Source organism: Parasteatoda tepidariorum, chromosome 9 (assembly GCF_043381705.1).
Source record: "Parasteatoda tepidariorum isolate YZ-2023 chromosome 9, CAS_Ptep_4.0, whole genome shotgun sequence".
In the NCBI taxonomy this organism is placed as follows: Eukaryota; Metazoa; Arthropoda; class Arachnida; order Araneae; family Theridiidae; genus Parasteatoda; species Parasteatoda tepidariorum.
The window spans coordinates 78,041,108-78,062,833 of record NC_092212.1 but is presented as its reverse complement, the minus strand read 5'-3'; the positions used below and the strand labels follow the sequence as shown (position 1 = coordinate 78,062,833).

The 21,726-nt window shown below is 30.5% G+C and overlaps 1 protein-coding gene across 1 annotated transcript; it reads right to left on the bottom strand.

Moving 5' to 3' along the window:
• Window positions 1-6,101: 6,101 nt before the first annotated feature.
• Window positions 6,102-21,699, bottom strand: LOC107449474 (uncharacterized). Its single transcript, XM_016065000.3, has 2 exons — window positions 21,231-21,699; window positions 6,102-6,358 (listed from the first exon to the last, which is right to left on the bottom strand). Exons 1-2 carry the CDS (start codon window positions 21,608-21,610, stop codon window positions 6,298-6,300), a joined length of 441 nt encoding a protein of 146 aa, XP_015920486.1. The 5' UTR covers window positions 21,611-21,699; the 3' UTR covers window positions 6,102-6,297.
• Window positions 21,700-21,726: the final 27 nt, after the last annotated feature.

Sequence of the window (21,726 nt, the reverse complement as noted above, 5' to 3'; positions counted from 1 at the left end):
AATAGTTTGGGGGGGATTTTAGACGAGAGAATTTTTTTTAAGTACATAAATAAACAAGCTAACATGGAAGGGGGAAGTTGGCAAATTTTTTTTTGGGAGGGGGGGAATGAATGCGCTCAAGAGCTTGGGGAGATGGGGGCCACTGGTTGGCCCACCTTAAATGGTGCCCCTGAAAGAGTGACCAACAAATCTGCCCTTCAGATGCCCGTATGACGTAAGTCATCCCCCAGGTGGGCAGTGGAAAAAAATATATATGTTATGGGTGATATTCTCGCATTTTGTTGGGGGGGGGACGCACATATTATTTCTTTCGCTTTTTGTAAATAATCATCACAATAAAAATCATGAAATCCGTAGTAGTAATTGCCGAAAAAAAGATCGATGACGAAATCACCACGCGAATCGAACTCCTCAAATGCGCGTTTCGTTTCGAGATTAGGTTGTTGTAATAAATGATATCGTATAAAAAATATCAGATTTAAAAACTATGGAGAAATCAGTAGCAATAACTGCCATAAATTCGATAGAATTAATGCCTTAAAAAGTAAATACTCAAATGCACGATTCGAATTTTCCATATTGTTTGAAATATATCGGGATGTTTAAAAATCGCGTGAGAAATCAATATCAACAACTGCCGAAAATACAATCAAAATATTACATCGATTTACGATACAATCGGCGCAAATTGAGCGCGCCGAAAAGTGGTTATCTAAATACATGATTCAAATATTAGTACGTTGATTAGGCAAATTTACTAAGACGATGCAAAGTTCTGTAGAAAAGAAAATCTTTCTGCATGAATTTTGTAACGTTCTGCGACTGATTCGCCTTGTCGCTGCGACTAAGTCGCCACTGGGGTTAGTAAATTTTTGTTTCTTGAAATTTTCATTAAAATCATCGTGTATTTAGTGGTATAAGAAAGAAAGATGCAATTTCATTTCGGGAGACGGAAAGCACATTTTACCACAGTATCATCAATGGGTATTTATTTTAGCATTGATGCCAAAGCGGAAATCCTAACACTGCGCAATGTTTAAAGTGGTAGTACAATTACAATTAAAATAGCCTGAATAGACCACAACATTTATGAACTTAATAATCCTATTCTCAGGTCTTATCATCATCATCATCAATATTTATCTGGGCGCCTGGGGCCGTTATTGGCCTTTTTCCCATTCGTCTTGAATTGTGATCTTTAGGGTGGTTCTTTCTGGTAATTGGAATGCAATTGAAGTAAAAGGAATTTAAATATTTTGAATTTTAGATAAAATTACGTCACTACAAAAGTAAGCTGCCATCGGCCTGAGGTTTACGTCTTCTCTTAAGTTTTCGAAAGTAAAAATTTCGTTGAATCCTGCGGTGTCACAATNTGTGTAGGGATTAGGGAACTGCCCTGGCATCAGAAAGGTTCTGGGTTTGACTCCCGGGCAAGGCAAGGATGTTCCTTCCTTCTCTGTACTATCTGTCCTTACTGTGGGAGCAGCGTTGGCCCCAGGCGCCTCCATCAGGGGGGAAAGTGGGCGCACGATGTGCCCACTTAAAGCTTGGGGGGGGGGGAATTTTACACAAAATAAATAGTTTGGGGGGGAATTTAGACGAGAGAATTTTTTTAAGTACATAAATAAACAAGCTAACATGGAAGGGGCAAGTTAGCAATTTTTTTGGGGGGGATGAATGCGCCCAAGAGCTTGGGGAGATGGGGGCCACTGGTTGGCCCACCTAAAATGGTGCCCCTGAAAGAGTGGCCAACAAATCTGACCTTCAGATGCCCTTATGACGTAGGTCATTCCCCAGGTGGGCAGTGGAAAAAAATGTATATGTTATGGGTGATATTCTCGCATTTTGTTGGGGGGGGGGGCGCACATATTATTTCTTTCGCTTTTTGTAAATAATCATCACAATAAAAATCATGAAATCCGTAGTAGTAATTGCCGAAAAAAAAATCGACGACGAAATCACCACGCGAATCGAAATCCTCAAATGAGCGTTTCATTTCGAGATTAGGTTGTTGTAATAAGTAATAAATAATATCGTATAAAAAAATATCAGATTTAAAAACTATGGAGAAATCAGTAGCAATAACTGCCAAAATTCGATAGAATCATTGCCTTAAAAAGTAAAATACTCAAATGCACGATTCGAATTTTCCATATTGTTTGAAATATATCGGGATGTTTAAAAATCGCGTGAAAATCAATATCAACAACTGCCGAAAATACAATCTAAACATGACGTCGATTTACGATACAATCGGCGCAAATTGAGCGCGCCGAAAAGTGGTTATCTAAATACATGATTCAAATATTAGTACGTTGATTAGGCAATTTTACTAAGACGATGCAAAGTTCTGTAGAAAAGAAAATCTTTCTGCATGAATTTTGTAACGTTCTGCGACTGATTCGCCTTGTCGCTGCGACTAAGTCGCCACTGGGGTTAGTAAATTTTTGTTTCTTGAAATTTTCATTAAAATCATCGTGTATTTAGTGGTATAAGAAAGAAAGATGCAATTTCATTTCGGGAGACGGAAAGCACATTTTACCACAGTATCATCAATGGGTATTTATTTTAGCATTGATGCCAAAGCGGAAATCCTAACACTGCGCAATGTTTAAAGTGGTAGTAAAATTACAATTAAAATAGTCTGAATAATCCACAACATTTATGAACTTAATAGTCCGATTCTCAGGTCTTATACGTTTGTTTAAAATGTTTATACATAGCAGAGATGCCAACTGCTCCGGACAAAGCAAGATAATTTAACCGGCTAACGCCCAGCGTCTTATATTTAGGACAGTTCCTTTTTTCAAAGACATTCATTGTGGTGGGAAACTTTTTTCAGAATTTTCATTTATCTGGGTGAATTAAAAGATTCTCAGATACCACAATGATTTAGTTATTTCTGACTAGATCTAGAATTAAAAGGAGCAAGTACTTTTTGATCTATCAGAGACTTTTTGAATGCTCTAACAGTAGAAAAACCAATTAATTTCGATAATATATTATACCACCTTTTCCATAAAACTACTTCTTGTATCATTTCAATATATAAAGTCGGGACAAAACGGGTTAAATAACAGTAACTAACTACAACTGAAATTTACAAATTTTTGACTAATTTTGTTTACTTTTTAAAGGGCATCGCATAATTTAATAATAATTACAGGGATGCCCACTGCTCCGCTTTCTGGAATAGTTTTAATAAAGTGGTAGCAAATTATATAGTAAAATTCGTTACAGAAGGATAGTTACGCCGAATTTTTCATAGAGTAACCAGTAGATGATACTTATAATTTTTGATATTTAGTGGTGTGAAAATTACGTAAAATGAAAAATACTAAACTAAAAGTAACTTAAATTTCGCTACCACTAGAAAATACTATTTTGCAAAGCGGAGCAAGTTCGCATCTCTGTGATTAAGTAGCGAATTATATAAGCCTTTGAATTATTTAGAAACAGTGGTAGCTAAAAACCTTATAAATTGAATTTATAAAACCAGGAATCACAATTACTACCACTCGAAAATATTTATTCGCTGTCCGGAGCAAGTTGGCATCTCTGACATAGTGGTGATCAAAAAAAAGAGTACATCAAACATTGTAAACTATTCATATTTAAAGCAAAACAAATTGTCGTTTCTGTGTTGATATTCGAAACATTCCTGAATATATGTTAGAACTTATAATAAATATTGGTAGGCATGATTTTTATTCCTATTTTATTTTTCTCATAAACAAGATATATTTTTATTCCTAAACAACCTATAGAAAGGTTTAATTAACAGCTTTTTCTTCATTACGGGGCTAAAACAGTCCTAAGTTTATACAATAAGTTTGCGCCAAGTTAGACATAATTTCAAATTTTCCGTTACATTTTCTACTAAAATACTGTTTTCCTAAGAATTGTACAGCATTGTTCATATTATTTTGTTATTTGAACTATCTTTTTTCTACGAGAGAAAAAACTATAATAATCAAAATCCTTAAGCTACCACTCTTTACGTTTTTGAAATAACGAACCGTCCATAAAAAGAATTTTAAGTAAATATTTGGAAAAATCGAAAACTATAGTAAAATGTTATACTTGAATTATAGGAAAATTCTATTCGCGAGCCATTATACAAACACGCCAAAAATCCTTTTCTAATATCTTTTTCCAAAAAAACTGGAACTACAATAATTTAACGGCGCTGCTATACTGATGTGCTTATCCCTGTAGAAAAGTTGTCCTTGCCAATAGGATAAATTTCCTGAAATATTTTACTTTACATGATTTTGTTAATGAGGTAAATTACTAATATTGTTTTTTCGTTAACTATTTTAAGATTTTTTTATTTAAAGTGGTAATAAAATTGATTTATTATTTGGATTTTGTATTTTAAAATTTGATGATAAAATCACCACTACATATAAATAAAACAAATTGAACATGTAAATATAAATGCATGATAATCGTTGTACTGTCCGTAAATATTTAAAAAAGAAAATAATAGAAATATATTTCGTCGTACAATTGTAGTTTGTCACATCCTTAACTTGTAAGAAAATAAATCTCAGACGAATTAATAGTAGCTGAATATGTTTAGTGCATACCTTTCCCGAAATGTTTTGTGAGATGAGTGAAAAGTGAAATGATAATTAAAAAAAGAAACAGTTGAAAGTAAAAGAATTCTTATACTTTGCCAGCTCTAAGTACACCAATTTACAATTATCAAGCATCGATATACTATTTAATCCATATATAATGGTGATTAAAATCACTCAAAATTAAATTCATATATCCAAGAAGGAAACAGAAAAGCAAACGCTATGATGTGACCTACGTAATATCGAATTGACAACTAACGTTTTATGCTAGATCGAAATTACTGAATATAGATTTCAGTTAAACTGCCGATGACATTCCAACAATTTCAAAGATTTATGGAAAGTTGGATTCTGCTAACAAACTCCCTTTGTTCTAAAATGAATGTAACTTGACGACCTTGAAAGGTAACTTTTCGTGTTTTGATTTCAATTGACCTGACGAAGTGAAGCAAGGAAATAAAAACCAATTACAGGATTAGTATGGCAGACAACAGCATTTATTTTATTTTATGGTGTACGGCAATTAGTCTTGATACTCACCTTTCTTGAACTTAATTTACAATAGTAAATGGGGAAAACCTCGACTTTAAAAAATACTAATACTTTTCCCAACAGAATATGTGTTGTGTGTTGAGCTTGATTTAATCGACAATTGTAAATGATTTTAATAAATCTCATGCGTAAAGGACATAAATAATTGTTACATAAAAGAGAGTATTTTTTTTTCGTATTCATTCGTTTTACATTTTCACTGTCAGGTATTTTCTACTTTTGAAATTTTAACAAACCCATGTCTAGCGTTAATTTAGACGATAAAAGTTCCTTTCGTCTAAAAAACTAAAAAGTGGTTACATACTTGTTTCAGTTTTAAGCATTAAGTTTGAAAAAAAAGACGGCTCTTTCTATTATAATATATTTTGAACAAAAAAAAATTTATATTTTGGGGAAATTTCCGTATCGTGATCTGTGACAGAATAATCGCCAAGTCTTGGCAACTTCCAGGTAGCGGCCCACGAAAAACTAAAAAACAAAATCACAGAAAGGGACCAACTCGAAAGGTATAACTCGTAGCCAACTCCGGTTAACCGGGTAAACATTTACATGTTTGTTTGTTTTTTTTTTTAAATTTGATTTTAAAAAAAGTTTAAAATCTATTTGTCACCCTGGCGATTATAGTTGGCGTGACAGATCACGATACGGAAATAACTTCGATATTATAATTTCGATAGGCTGATTGTCTATTCTAATCTAAAGTAATTTAGAGATGCCAATTTGCTCCGCTTTGTGGGGGGATATATTTGAAAGTTGATGTTTAAGTACCTATTTTGGCTTAGTAAATTTTATTAAAAATAATTTTGTCCACTGCTGAAAAATAAAGTTAGCTCGCAAATTGAATGACTAAATAAAACCCTAAAATTGTTTTTTAGAAAACTCTAATAATAATGATACAACGCTACTTGAGAAATATTTTATTAGAATCAAAAAACATAAATTCATTTTAAAATCTTAGACTAGACTATGAATAAAAACTGGTTAAGACAAAACACAAAATACTTTTCAAACGCACTAATTTTTCTACATAAATCATAAACTACATAAATCTCCATTTGTAGATTTACAAATTTGTAATCAAAAAATGGTGAAATGATATGTTGTAAACAAGAGGACAGGGGCCAGCCTGCCCTAAGATTTGGTTTTAAACTCTAATTCATCATCTTCGTTTTCGCAATCCCAGCAATTGGCTCAGAGTCTTTGCATTGAATATTCCATTTCTGAAAATAAATGTAAACAAAAAATTATTTATCAATATCTTACAGAGTAATACAGTATTGAACGAAGAGCTTTGAAAACAGAAATATGCTCATTAAACTTGGTTGTTTTCTAACATTAGACATAAAAACTATTTAATGACTTAACTTAATGACTTAAACATAAAAACTATTTAAATGAATTGCTTACTGATAAACTTTACTGAAAAACGAAATGTATTTCTATAACCTGAATTGTTCAGCTTAATTGTCTTGTTTTATTTAATTTCCAATGTAATAAAACATTTGTTTAAACATGTTTTATCACCTATAGTTTCAATAGCTTTATGATTTTGTGGTTCACTGTCTAATGATACTAGATAGTGAACCAAACTGTCTAGTGATACTAGACATCTCATTTCGGAGGAACAGGTCCAATTCAACTAGACAGATTTCATTGTCAAGATCATTATGATTCATCTTCCAATTTTTTAGGTGGCAACATTGTGAATTAAAATGTAATTTACACTTTTTCATTGTATTTCTTTTATTTACACTCTAATAAAATTAATGAATTGGAAAGGGTTTAAAATCTGTTCAAGGTTTGGTAAAAACTTTACAATACTAGTACATTTCTTTCTTTTTTAGGAAAAGTTTAACTGTGTAAGATTTTAAGTAAGTATTTTAAACTATATAATGTATTAAGAAGACTTTGAAGATAGTTTTATGTAAGTTCTTAATGTACTGTTTTCTTTCTTCTGTTTTTTCCCTATTTTTGATGATATTTTTGAAATTAGTTCTCTTGTTCAATCTGACAAAGCATTAAAAGAATTCTCACTAAGAGAATAAATTCTAATACATTTACAACATTGTACCATACAAAAGACTCTATTTATTCGTAAAATCTCGTTAAATATGGGATCGTAATGAATGGGTTTTACTGTTTTGAATCTATAAAATCAATATTTCATGGAAATTCTCGAAAAGCTTCAAAAAGCTTTGGCGTTCTATAACGTATACTTTAAGCAAAATTATGCTTTATTTATACTTTAAATATACTTTGTCAAGCATTTGCATTTCACGGTATCCTGAGCAGCAAACTACTATGATATGAAACGGCAATCGTAAGAGATAAACATTGTCATTGACAAATAGGAAGAAAGGAATAAGCAAATAAACATTGTCACAAACAAATAGGAAGAAAGTCTTGAACAAATTAAAATTATTATAAGCAAATAATACAAAGTCATAAACAAATTAACATTGTCGTAAACAAATAGAAATAGCATAAAAAGTTAACATTGTCAATAAACAAATAGGAAAAAAGTCATGAACAAATTGGCATTTTCTAAAGCACATAGGAAGAAAGCTATTAACAAATTAACATTTTCTAGCTGCTATTATCCTAAAAAATAACTGTTTCAAAGTAAAAGAAATGAAATTAATATCAGATGGAACTGCACAACATTTTAAGCGAAAGACCGTAAAGAAATATATGCCCAAACAAATACAATTGTAAGTAACCGAAATCTTTGAAATAACTTGGAAAAACTTGACGATGCAATTTGTGAAAGACAGAGTAGAAACTAAGAGCATGTGACATACTAGTGTATGCATTTTGAATGCAATGTGTCAACTCAATTTGTAAAAGATAAAAAATAAAACATATTTTTAAAATGTTTAAAAATAAGCAATTACCTATAAGAGATCAACTGTATTTAGAACAGACCATGCCCATATTCGATCGAAAGAAGAAGCCATTAAGTAATGGAGCTATTGGTGATGCATATTGGTTTCCCGTATATTTGCAAATCCTGATCAGCCAGTAAAAAAAAATATATAAAATGAAAAACTCATTTCAGAAAGTTTAAGACTATACATTGAAAAAAAAATTTCCTTAAATATATAATTTTTGTTTAACTATTTTACTTCATTTCGCAACTCGTTTATCGCTGCTAATGGTAAATCTATGGAAGGGGAAGCTAAATTGTGGTCCCTAAACCTTAGAAAGTTAAATTTTATTGATATAGCTGCTAACATAAAAAATAAATGCGATTTCATATTTTATGAGGTGTCATTTTGTATAAGTATAACGCTAGATCAATCTGACAAGATTTCAAAATTGAAAAACAAAGTGTATATGAATATGCGACATCGAACAAGTCATAGAGTATAATATGACAAAATTCCTTTTACCTATTTTTTAAATCCATTTCCGTTCATAAAAACTAAAACAAAACTTAGTATCAAATTAAAACAAAGCAGTCCATCAACGTAATTATCATTTACATAAAAACCTACCTTACTATAATACTATATTTAAAAAAATATTTTTCATGTAGAGTTAAAAAAAAAATGCAACATAAATTTCTCTTTTAGACCAAAGAATATCAGTTTTAAGTATTGCATAAGTTTAATATTTTTCTTTCACACACTTTCTGTTGCTTATTCTATTATAAATGTTTAATATTGTATGGTTTGTATATATTTTTAACACTTCTCTTTCGCTTTCTTTTAAATTTTTTGTTGTTTCCCAAAATTTCGTTGTTCAAAAACATTTTTGTTGTAACTACAAAAAAAATTTCAAAAAAATCATCATTTATATATTACAATCAAAACTTTACTTGCTACTAAATTTTCAAGAAACTTTCAATATTTTGAAAAATCTGAAATATTAAATTTCCCAATTAACTATATAACTAACTATATTTTGTAATAGCTATGTAACCCAACTAGCTATATTTTATATGGAATAGTTTATATATATTTTTTATTGTTTGCATTATTTATTAATTTTTTTGACATTTCTTCCTTTTTCTGGTTCAACTTCTAATTTTGAAAGTTATGAATCTGCTTCAAAATAAGACAAATAAACCAATTTAAGAATTTCTTTCAATATCAAAGCAATGACATCAGACCTAATTTTAAAAAGAATGTCAAAAATATTATTAAATATTACTAAATTTTTAGAAATTTGCAATATTGGAAAAAAATGTCAGCATTATAAAATTTTCCAACAAAATATTCATATTTTATTTCACATTTATTGTTTATATATTCATAATATTTTTTTCACTCTCTTTTATTTATTTATTTTTTATTTTGATACATCTCCATTTTTTAGATTCGACCTCTGTTTTCAAGAATTATGAGTCTGCATCAAAATGAATCGATTCAAGAACTTCTTTCAATATCAAACCATTGATTTTTCTTCAGGCTTACTACAGAAAAATGTCTAAGAATTCATCATTTATGTATCATAATCAAAACTTTACTTAATATTTGCTACTAAATTTTTAAGAAACTTTCAAAATTTTAAAAAATCTAAATTATAAAATTTCCCACCTAACTATAGACTATTAATATTTTATATGGAACAGTTTATATTTTTTTTTATTGCGTCGTCCTCATTCTTTCTAAAAAGTTTTGCCTTTTCTTCCTTTTTCAAATTCTATTTTTGAAAATTATGAGTCTGCTTCAAAATAGGACAAACAAACCGGTTTAAGAACTTCTTTCAATATCAAAGCAATGACATCAGACTTAATACAAAAAGAAACGTCTAAAAACTAAACATTTTATGCATTGTTATCAAAACTTTCCTTATTAGATATTACAATTTCTTTTAGAAATCTGCAATATTTAAAAAAATTTCTGCATTATTTAAAAAAAAAATCTGCAATATAAAATTTTCCTATAAATTCTTAATTTTTTACAATTTAAGGTTTTTATATTTATAATATTTCTTCCTCTCTCCCTATTTTTTAATTTTTTTTCATTTTTTTATTTTGATACAACTCAATTTTTTAGATTCGACTTCAGTTTTCAAAAATTATGAGGTTAAATCAAAATAAGACAAATGAATCGATTCAAGAACTTCGTTCAATGTCAAAGCATTGATATTTCCTCAGACTTACTACAAAAAAAATGTCTAAAAATTCATCATTTATGTATTATAATCAAATCTTTACTTACTACTAAATTTTTAAGAAACGTTCAATATTTTAAAAAATCTAAACTATAAAATTTCCCACTTAACTATAGACTACTAATATTTTATATGGAACAGTTTACATATTTTTTTATTGTGTCGTTCTCATTCTTTTTAAAAAATTTTGACTTTTCTTCCTTTTTGAAATTCTATTTTTGAAAATTATGAGTCTGCTTCAAAATAAGACAAACTAACTGGTTTAAGAACTTCTTTCAATATCAAAGCATCATACTTAATACAAAAAGAAATGTCTAAAAACTAAACATTTTATGCATTGTTATCAAAACTTTTCTTATTAGATATTACAATTTTCTTTAGAAATCTGCAATATTTAAAAAAATTTCTGCATTATTTAAAAAAAGAATTCTGCAATTTAAATATTCCAATAAATTCTTAATTTTTAACTATTTATGGTTTTTATATTTATAATACTTCTTCCTCTCTCCCTATTTTTTAATTCCTTTTTTTAATTTTTTTATATTTTGATACAACTAAATTTTTTAGATTCGACCTCAGTTTTCCAAAATTATGTATTGCAATTTTTTTTTGGAAATCTGCAATATTTAAAAAAAAATTTCTGCATTATTTAAAAAAAAATCTGCAATATAAAATTTTCCAATAAATTCTCAATTTTTTACAATTTAAGGTCTTTATATTTATAATATTTCTTCCTCTCTCTCTATTTTTTAATTCCCTTTTTTGATCTTTTTATTTTGATACAACTCAATTTTTTAGATTCGACCTCAGTTTTCAAAAATTATGTATTGCAATTTTTTTTAGAAATCTGCAATATTTAAAAAAAAATGTCTGCATTATTTAAAAAAAAATCTGCTATATAAAATATTCCAAGAAATTCTTAATTTCTTACAATTTATGGTTTTTATATTTTTAATATTTCTTCCTCTCTCCCTATTTTTATTTCTTTTTTTTTAATTTTGATGCTTCTCCATTTTTCAGATTCGACCTGAGTTTTCAAAAATTATGAGGTTACATCAAAATAAGACAAATGAATCGATTCAAGAACTTCTTTCAATATCAAACCATTGATTTTTCTTCAGACTTGCTGCAGAAAATTTTATGTATTACAATCAAAACTTTACGTACTATTTGCTACTAAATTGTTAAGAAACTTTCAATATTTTAAAAAATCTAAATTATAAAATTTCCCACCTAACTATAGACTATTAATATTTTATATGAAACAGTTTATATATTTTTATAATGTGTCGTTCTTATTCTTTTGAAAACTTTTTGACTTTTCTTCACTTTTCAAAATTTGACAAACAAACCGGTTTAAGAACTTCTTTTAATATTAAAGCAGTGACTTAAAACAAAAGGAAGTGTCTAAAAACTAAACATTTTATGCATTGTTATAAAACTTTCCTTATTCCAATTTTTTTTTTTAAATCTGCAATATTTAAGAAAAATGTCTACACTATTAAAAAATATCTGCAATATAAAATTTTCCAATAAATTCTTAATTTTTTACAATTTAAGGTTTTTATATTTATAATATTTCTTCCTCTATCCCTATTTCTTAATTCTTTTTTTTTATTTTTTTATTTTGATACAACTCAATTTTTCAGATTCGACCTCAGTTTTCAAAAATTATGTATTGCAATTTTTTTTAGAAATCTGCAATATTTAAAAAAAAAAATGTCTGCATTATTTTTTAAAAAAAATCTGCAATATGAAATTTTTCAATAAATTCTCAATTTTTTACAATTTAAGGTTTTTATATTTATAATATTTCTTCCTCTCTCTATTTTTTTTTAATTCCTTTTTTCGATCTCTTTATTTTGATACAACTCAATTTTTCAGATTCGACCTCAGTTTTCAAAAATTATGAGGTTACATCAAAATGAGACAAATGAATCGATTCAAGAACTTCTTTCAATGTCAAAGCATTGATTTTTCCTCAGACTTATGGCAACAACAAAAAAAAAGAAAAAATGTGAATGACACAGAGGCTCGTGTATCCGAAAATTCCCGGTACAATAAAATCGGATAGTGCTGATGTTGACAAAAAACGGAGACTGTTTTACTCATATTACCCCCATTTCGAATTGGCGTACGTGACCAGCTGGGCGTTGGTTATTAGAACAATTAATAAAGTCTCTCTATTCCGTAGTCTTCCAGAATAATTGGAAAGATTTACGGGTGTGAGAAAGCTTCCGACGCCTGACGTCAAGTTCTCCCGACGTCACATTTTATATCAAATTAATGTTTACAAGTGTTTGTTTATTGAAGTTCGTCTTTCAATACAGAGTGTTTCTTTCCACAAAGGCGGGAAAAAAATCGTAAATTCTGAAGTGGAGAATAAAACGTGTTGGTAATAAACGAACAGTAACTGACATATCAGTTTTAATTGTTGATTATGACCTGATACCAAGTAATTCGAAAAATACGGAACTAAAGGACTCAATTTTTCTTTTTAATTAAGTTTGCGGAAAAGATTGATTTTCATCAATGTGTCATATTTTAGGTACATTTGCTAAAATTTTGATTTTTTTTTATAGCAGGCACTAAAAAGCAGGGATGCCAAGTGCTCCGCTTTCTGAAATAGTTTGAATAAAGCGGTAGCAAATTATGTAGTAAAATTCGTTAAAGAAAGATAGTTACGCCTACTTTTTAATATAGTAACCAGTAGTTTGATACTTTAACAATTTTGAAGGCCGTGGTAAGTATACTTACCACCACGTTTTACCACTTTTAATTTAGGTTTCCATTTTTCAATAACTTCAGCTTTCTTGAAGTGAGTTTGAATAAAATTGGTAACCATTTGTCACTTTTAAAAAACGTATAAAAGTTATAAAATACATAATTCCTTTTCAAGTTTGTAGCATTTAAGGAATTTATTTTATAAATAAAGAAAAATAAAAGTTAGTAAGTTCCTAATATGGTCATGTTAAATATATTTACCACCAAAATATGGCATTATTATAAACTAAGTGAGTTTTTTTTTTTATATATCAATTACTGTTCCTAAAACAATTTCAATTCCAAAAATACTTTAAGTCACCTTTACTAGAGATAAAGGGCCCATTAAAGGATTAACGTTGCATTTTATATCATACTTATAATTTTAGATATTTTAGATATAATGAAAAATACTAAACTCAAATTAACTTAAATTTCGCTACTACTAAAAAATATTGTTTTTTAAAGCGGAATCAAGTTGGCATCTCTGTTAAAAAGTTAATCAATATCTGATTAGCAGCAATAACTACATTGCCTTTTTATTTTGTACCCAACCCAGAGGGCAATAGAACTCCCCGTATCAAGCGTTAGAGCAAACTAATTTTTGTGGAGAACTTATGGATGAAACTAACCCGCATTTGCCGTCCATGACGAGGAAAATTTCGAAAACCTCCCACAGTTAGCCCAAAAGCAAGAAAACGCCATCTCTTTCTGAGTCTTTAGCACTGTAGTCAGTGCTAACGGGATCAGTTTACGGGGATATTTTCGTAACGTGATCTGCGGTAGAATCGACCAGATCTTGGCAACTTCCGGGTAGTTTCCAGCGAGAAACTAAAAAAGCCGCCGGTTATGAAATTATCTTGGTGAAATTAACTTGTGAATTAATTTATGAATAAGTGGCACCCCTCTTTTGTTTGAAAGGAAAAAAAATTTTATTTACCAATTTGAAAAACAAAGTGATGAAGATATGCACTCAATTTAAATTACATTACTAACGAATTTCTTGATTTTTTACGCGAGATTTTATTTATAAATTGGTAACGAAATATATACGTTAATATTTATGTATTTGTTTATTAAAGCTGATTTATAATTAGTTTAACCACCACTATTATATATAAATAATTATATTTAGTAATATTCTTCAATTTTAACAAAATTAAATCCTAGCTACCAACAAAAAGTCAAGGATTCTTAACCATAAACTGGTAAATAGTTAGTATATGTGCACATGATATAAATGTATACTCGATATCTCAGTGTTGAAGGGATGCTAAAAAAATTAGAGATAGCAAGTTCAGAATTAAATATGTTCTAAAAATGTAGGAAAGTATACTCTAAAAGGTAGAGCCATGAAACATGAGAATAACTACTAATAAATATGTATGCAATGATAGTTGACCATAGTTTAAATACAACAATAATAATTTTACTTTTAAAAGTAAGACAAAAATAATTATGCTTTAATAGATAAGAATTGGTTTACACTAAACTTACAATGTGACTTATAAGAAAAAAGAAATGTTCTATTTCGAAAAAAATTTGGCATAACAAGGTTATAAACCCTTTGACATAGGAATTAAAATAAACATTAGGAGGATATACACCGAAGAACCATTACATTATGACCACCCTCCATCTATAACAATGGGCGCGCCCAGGTTTTCATGGTTTGTAGACCAGGAACAATGCTTTCATGGGGCACATTAGGACCCATAACCCTCATAGAACAATCCCTGACGTCTGTAAGCTACTTGAACATAGTTGCAGACCAGGTTCACCCATTCATGGCAACAGTTTTTCCTGCGGGGGATGGTGTTTACCAACAGGATAATGCACCATGTCATAAGGGTCGAATCGTCAAGGAACATTCCAGTGACTTTCACGTCATGTCTTGGCCCCCAAATTCACCTGACCTTAATCAAATACAGCATTTGTGGTCCTTCTTGGAAAACCAAATTCGTGCAGCCACGCTACCCCCTCGCAATGTAAGGGAATAGCAGGACCAGTTGGTGAGCGCTTGGTACCAGATACCTCAGACTACCTATCAGCACCTTGTGGAATCAATGCCACGGCGAGTGCTAGCAGTTTTGATGGCTAAAGGTGTTCCTACATGTTATTAACAGGATGGTCATAATGTAATGGCTCTTCGGTGTATAATGCCATGGGAAAAAAAATATTTTTTTGCCATAACAAGGTTTTCGAGATATCGAGAATATACTGCATTCGTATTTTGGTTGATATTTAACTTAAAATCTTTTAAAATCAAATAATTGTACTACCAAGTTTTACCATTTAAACTTTAAAAAAAAATTAAAACCTATTAAAGCTTCGTTGATGTGTTCTAATGCTGGCCAGTATGCACAGGCTTATAACGTTCTAAATTTTCAGTTATCTTCAAAAATCATCAACAATCTGCTAGAGAATATACAAAATCTATTCATATTTTCGTTTTTCTAACAATGATGAGAAAAAACAAACCGGTACTTTAAGTTGAACAACTAAATGTTCTATTTTAAGATTCTTTTTCTTTTCTTTTTTCTTGTTAACGATTTTGCACATTGAAGCGAAAATTCACGGTCAGTCGGCATGCTGCGGTTCACTAAGTAGGACGACAGATGAAAACAATATTCACAACAAGCTATTTTTAAATAAATATATATATATATATATAAACAAATCACGCGAATTTATTTCAAGCATTGAAAATAAAAAAATTCTTCTTAAATAAATTCTTTCTGAAAATTACGGTAAACACATAATTGTTCATAATAATTTTTCAAGACAGTAAATTTTTCTTAGAATACCGCAGTGTGTTCGCTATTGTTTGCTACAAGCTTCTGTTATAAGACATTCTCCGTCTTTTCTTTAACACGTTCACGCCGGGAAAAGAGAAAATACTGGTAGAAGAACTATTTCAATATTAGATAATATTCGGGAGTGCAAGTCCCTTTGCACTTCTTTTTACAGTTAAAAAATACAGACGCAACCACTAAGGGCTTACAAGACAAAACTCACTGTTTGCTCATTTACCCTCTACTTAGCAAGGATTTAATATTAAAAATAACATTAAAGTATATGGTTTGTTATTATCGGTTTTTTCTTATCTAAAATACTATGGGCCATAATCTGAAACAAATCTTTTTCAATTCCCTGAAAACAGTTTTTAATACAGCCGTTTCTATTTTTAAGGAATTTTAAAGAAAGCTTTTTGTTACTATTATATCGAACTAGCAGACTGTGTAATAGTCATAGGAATGCCACAGCAGACTGAAAATGTAAAAAAATAGAAACTAATTAAAAGCAGAATTTTATTAAAAAATATCCATAGCTTATTTCTTTCAGTTTACAATTGAGGGTGACTGTAACATTAATTTCGCTTTACATATGAATAATTTACAACGTAGTATGTTATGGTGGTAGTTTCGACTATGTGATTAAATAAATCAAAAGGGAATTGAGTTTTTACCACTTCTTAAATTTTTAGTCACCTGTGACATCCCTGTGATCAGAGAGCTGATCTTACGTCAGAAAGGTCCTGGGTTCGAATCCCGAATAAAGCATGGATGTTCTTTCATTCTCTGTACTCTTACAGTGGGAGAAAAATCTGGCCAACTTATACCTGAATTACGAGTGTCAATTGGGTGGGCGTTTAAAAAAAATCGTCATTATATTCTTTTTATTTCTTTAGGCTGAATTCTTCTTTGTGAAATTCAACTGCACAAAAGTATTAAAGATTGACTACAAATCTTCTCAATAACAGTGTACTGTAAAGAAAAATGGAAACCAAAAGCTATCAAGCTTTTTTTTTAAAAGAAATTTAAAAAACTTGGTCATAGATGGCGCCACTGGGAACACGAACAATCGCACCCCTTGCTTTAATGGCATGCGACAACAACAACCATATAACAATTGGAGGCCATTAAATAAAGTGATTACTGAACATAAAAATTCAAAAACTTGAACATTTAGAGTGGCAGATAATTAATGGTGCCATAGAAGAGTCTTCGAGTGCAAAGGGGTTAATATCTTCCATGAAAAGTAACAAAAATGCAATGTTTTTTTGTTGTTGACCGTGTTAGTTAAGCGAATGATGCGATGACAGAGATGCCAACTGCTCCGGACAAGCCAAAAATATTAAAGAAACGGTAAATAACTACAGAGTAAATTTTGCAAACAATTCACTTTTTTTACTTGCTTTTCAAACGGTATAGCATGACATGAATACTTTTAAGTGGTGAATTGTATAAGCCTACGAATTATTTAGAAATAGTGGTGGATGGAAATCTACTAAATTGAATTTATTAATCCAAGAATCACAAAGGATAAACTACCACTTTAAAATATATATTTGCTGTCCGGAGCAAGTTGGCATCTCTGCAAGTACATCAACTGCCAAGGCGATCACTCGGCCAGTTTTACGGGCTGTACTGCCAGAAAAAAATAAAATATCCGAAACTATCAAGATTTCTTTTAAAATTTTAGCACATATATAAAACTGCTTCTTTTTCCAAGATAAAGTAGATATTGCTGAATAATTTGGAGAAAGAATAAGTAAACTCCTCCCTAAAACTAGCTATAACTGAAAAGGTTTTACTACCAGCCTTTCCTCTTTTCCGTCTCGCTTTCACCCCTGTTCCGAACGAGTCACTTAATACAAAATCTAATTAAAATAAGAAAATGGTAGCAAATATATGTCTAAAAATTTGTTTTATTTATGAATATTAGTTTGCCTCATTCACTTGTCAACCACTATAGATTCAATTCTCAAATTTATAAGATGAATTTCTTTCAATTACTTTTATAAAAGGTTTTGGGTTCATGCGCACAACTGGTTCACTTTTTGAATAGTCTGCGCGGACTACTTATAAAAGACCGTGTGGAGGCTTTTTGTTGTAGGAGGTGATGACCTCAGTCGCCCAAGGGCTCTACAACATATGAAAAAGAGGAGTGCCCGCTCCACGGGCAGCGACTTCGAATCTCCTCTCAGTCTAAGTCAACCTTAAAAAAAGAATTTGGGTTCATGCACACAACTGGTAAAGAGTTAGCGCAGACTACTATAAAATACCGTGTGGTGGCTTATTGATCATACGGTAGTAAGTAACGCCTACATTCCACTCCAAGTTTTATTTTCGATTAAAATTGAATTTAGTAATAATGATTGATGATCAGTGTTAAAAATTACAGGAACTGAACAAAATTTCACAGCTCATAAAAATCTACTCTTCTCAAATAATTAGGTTATAATATAACAATTTACACCTTATGGATATAATTGAACTTGTTAATTCCATCGAGTTTTTTTACGAAAGCTAATTAGTCAAAAAGCTTCAGTAAGGAGTTCCCTCATCTTGTGAGTTGGGGTCAAAATGACGAGGTTATGGATCTGCAGATCAATGCTGGTTTTAAAATAAAACCATAGNATATATGGTGCTGGAACAAGATGATTAATGTTCATAATAATTTTTCAAGACAGTAAATTTTTCTTAGAATACCGCAGTGTGTTTGCTACAAGCTTCTATTATAAGACATTCTCCGTCTTTTCTTTAACACGTTCACTCCGGGAAAAGAGAAAATACTGGTAGAAGAACTATTTCAATATTAGATAATATTCCGGATGAGTTAAACTATTCTCAACAAAAGCAATTCACTGTAAGGAAATTTATCACGGCAAAGAAGCAATGCAATATAAAAATTGCATCCGTTAAAAACAATTGGTAGTTATGGATTTTTATTATTCCCGGAATAAAACTAAAAAATGAAATTTATTGTTACCAGTTTTTATTCCGGTGTGCTGCCAAGATGAGACAATCTAGCGTGACCCTCCGGTGGGTCACCCCGGCGTGAACGTGTTAAATGAGTATTTACAGTTTAATTGCTGATTGCTCAGAGATGCCAACTGCTCCGGACAGGCCAAATGAATAGAAAAAACTGTAAATGACTGCAAACTTAATTTTGCAAATATTTGACTTTTTTTGCTTGTTTTTTAAATGTTAAAGCATGACTAAATTAGTAGAAAAGTTAGAGCATGACTAAGTTTGAAGAAAGTGGTGAATTATCTAAGCCTACAAATTATTTATAAATAGTGGTGGATAAAAATCTATTAAATTGAATTTATTAAACCAAGTATCACAATTGATAAACTATCACTTTAAAATACATATTTGCTGTCCGAGACAAGTTGGCATCTCTGATTGCTAAACTTAACATAAAAGTACAATCCGTAGCAAATTTATTAACAGTAGGATTATATGTCGTGGATATTTTCCCGACAATTCCATTAAGTGTAATGGATACGTTTAAATGCAATAGCTGTATCAGCTGTATAAAATGATTTGTAGTAGATTTTAGTGCCTCTTTCATTAGTTAAAAACAAAGCTGCCAACTAAAAAGTTCCAGCTAGCAAAATAGCAACTAGTAAAGTAAAAGTAAACTAACAATTAGTAAAGTAAAAGTAAAATAACAATTAGTAAAGTAAAAGTAAACTAACAATTAGTAATGTAAAAGTAAAATAACAATTAGTAAAGTAAAAGTAAAATAACAATTAGTAAAGTAAAAGTAAAATAACAATTAATAAAGTAAAATAACAATTTAGTAAGCAAATGTTATTAAAATTCCCCTGTTACTTAAAAGTATTACTACAGTTTTATTAGATATAATGATTCCTGATTCCGAACCTGATTCATCTCCCAATGAGGTGAATCAGGTTCGAATCCCAACTGTGACTGGTTGATACGAATTCTAGTCCCGGCTCGCTGCTATCACACTGCTTAAGTAAAAATATCCTCAGGGGTAGACGGATATTGGGTTAGAATCCTATTGCCATCGGGCGAACCGAGAGAGTTTTTAGTGATTTTCCTGTCCATGTAACACAAATACGAGTTAGTTCCATCAATAAAGTCTTTCATGAAGGCTGCCCAATGCTTGATCCTGGAGTTTCCTTGCTTTCTGGGTAATTTTCAAGATTACAAGGCTAAGGAGTTGAACATTAATAGTCGTTAACTCAGATCTGTGTCAGCTGTTCAGCGCCGTGGTCATGAATATAGTAATATAATTAAATATTAGATGTCTTTGATTTATTTTTAAATGTTCTGGACTGATTTATTATATATCGAATGCTAAATCAAATATTTTGCTATCACTTGAAATAATTGGAAAAAAAATCTCTTAATACCTGGAAAAATTAATATGCTGATTGGAAGTCCATTTGCACTTCAAGTTCTTTTAACAGTTTAAAAAAATACAGACGCAACCACTAAGGGCTTACAAGACAAAACTCAATTTGCTCATTTACCCTCTACTTAGCATGGTTTAATATTAAAAATAATATTGAAGTATATGGTTTGTTATTACTAGTAAAAATTTTCTTATCTAAAATACTAAGGGCCATAATCTGAAACAAATATTTTTCCATTCCCTGAAAACAGTTTTTAATACAACCATTTCTATTTTAAAAAGAATTATAATGACCAATTTTAAGTTTTTTGTCGTAATTGTCACGATCTAGCAGACTGTGTAATAGTTATAGAAATGCCACAGGCGACTAATTAAAAGCAGAATTTTGCTAAAAAATATTTATAGCCTATTTCTTTAGATTTACAATTGCAGAGATGCCAACTGCTCCAGACCAACGCCTCCTACAGCTAAAAGCCTCCACACGGTTTTTTATAGGTAGTCCGATCAGACCATTATGAAGGTAAACCAGTTTACGAAAGAGCCCCTAGTTTCTGGAAGATTTAAAATGACAAAACTGTTGGCACAATTTGAAAGATCTTCCGATATAATGCTATTATCATCATCGTTATTTGTCATCGACCAAAATTAGTGCAGAAAATTTAGAAAAAAAATTTTTTTTAATTACCACTATAATTTTAATAGCGTCCTTATTATAATATCACAGCCCATTTAAATTGACGATAAGTTTTACATACGAAAAAATAATTAGCACCCAATGCTCAATTTGGTCGATCCGAAGATTGCATTGGGTAAAAATGACATGATTTCTGAGAGCCTCAAGCATGATTCAAATCTTTAAAATTATGCTAACAGTGTCGCTATGTAAAATCGTCCAAAAAGCATTTCCCGACGTATGAAAAATAGTTTACATAGAGTTATTACAGAATTGTTTCCATAGTTTTGCCCAACACCTACATATATAAAATTAAACTTCAACTGAGGAACCAAAGAAAATAACATAATAATTCTTACCCTGATGAAGAAGTGAATGGGTCCCCTGTCGGTCCAGATCCAGAATAAGTCTGATATGGTGGAGGATACATTAAAGGTGGTGGTACACCATATGTTGGATATGGTGCTGCTGCCGACATAATCGGGTATGCAGATGAGGAGTAGGACATGGTTGTTCCAGGTGGATATGGTAATGGAGGAGACATAGGTGGTGGTGGCATTTGTTGTGGTGCAGAAGGATACATTACACTGGTGGCACTTCCACCTGCATATGGATTAACAGGTCCATACATGTTATAAGGTGGTGGTGGCTGCATTGGCATAGGCATTGGTGGCATATGGGGCATTTGAGCCCTAACAACCACTAATAGCGCTAAAGGTAATATTAATCCCAAAGACATTCTTGCAAATGAAATTCGAATGATTTCGAAATCTTCCTTTATATATATGGTGCTGGAACAAGATGATTAAATTGGGCATATCCTAGTTAGGCAAGCGTAACGAAAGTGAATATAGG

Coding starts and splice junctions, on each gene's coding strand:
- LOC107449474 (XM_016065000.3), bottom strand. CDS start 21,610: ATGTCTTTGGGATTAATATTACCTTTAGCGCTATTAGTGGTTGTTAGG. Junction 6,359..21,230: donor CCATTCACTTCTTCATCAGG/GTAAGAATTATT, acceptor ATTTATTTTCAG/AAATGGAATATTCAATGCAA.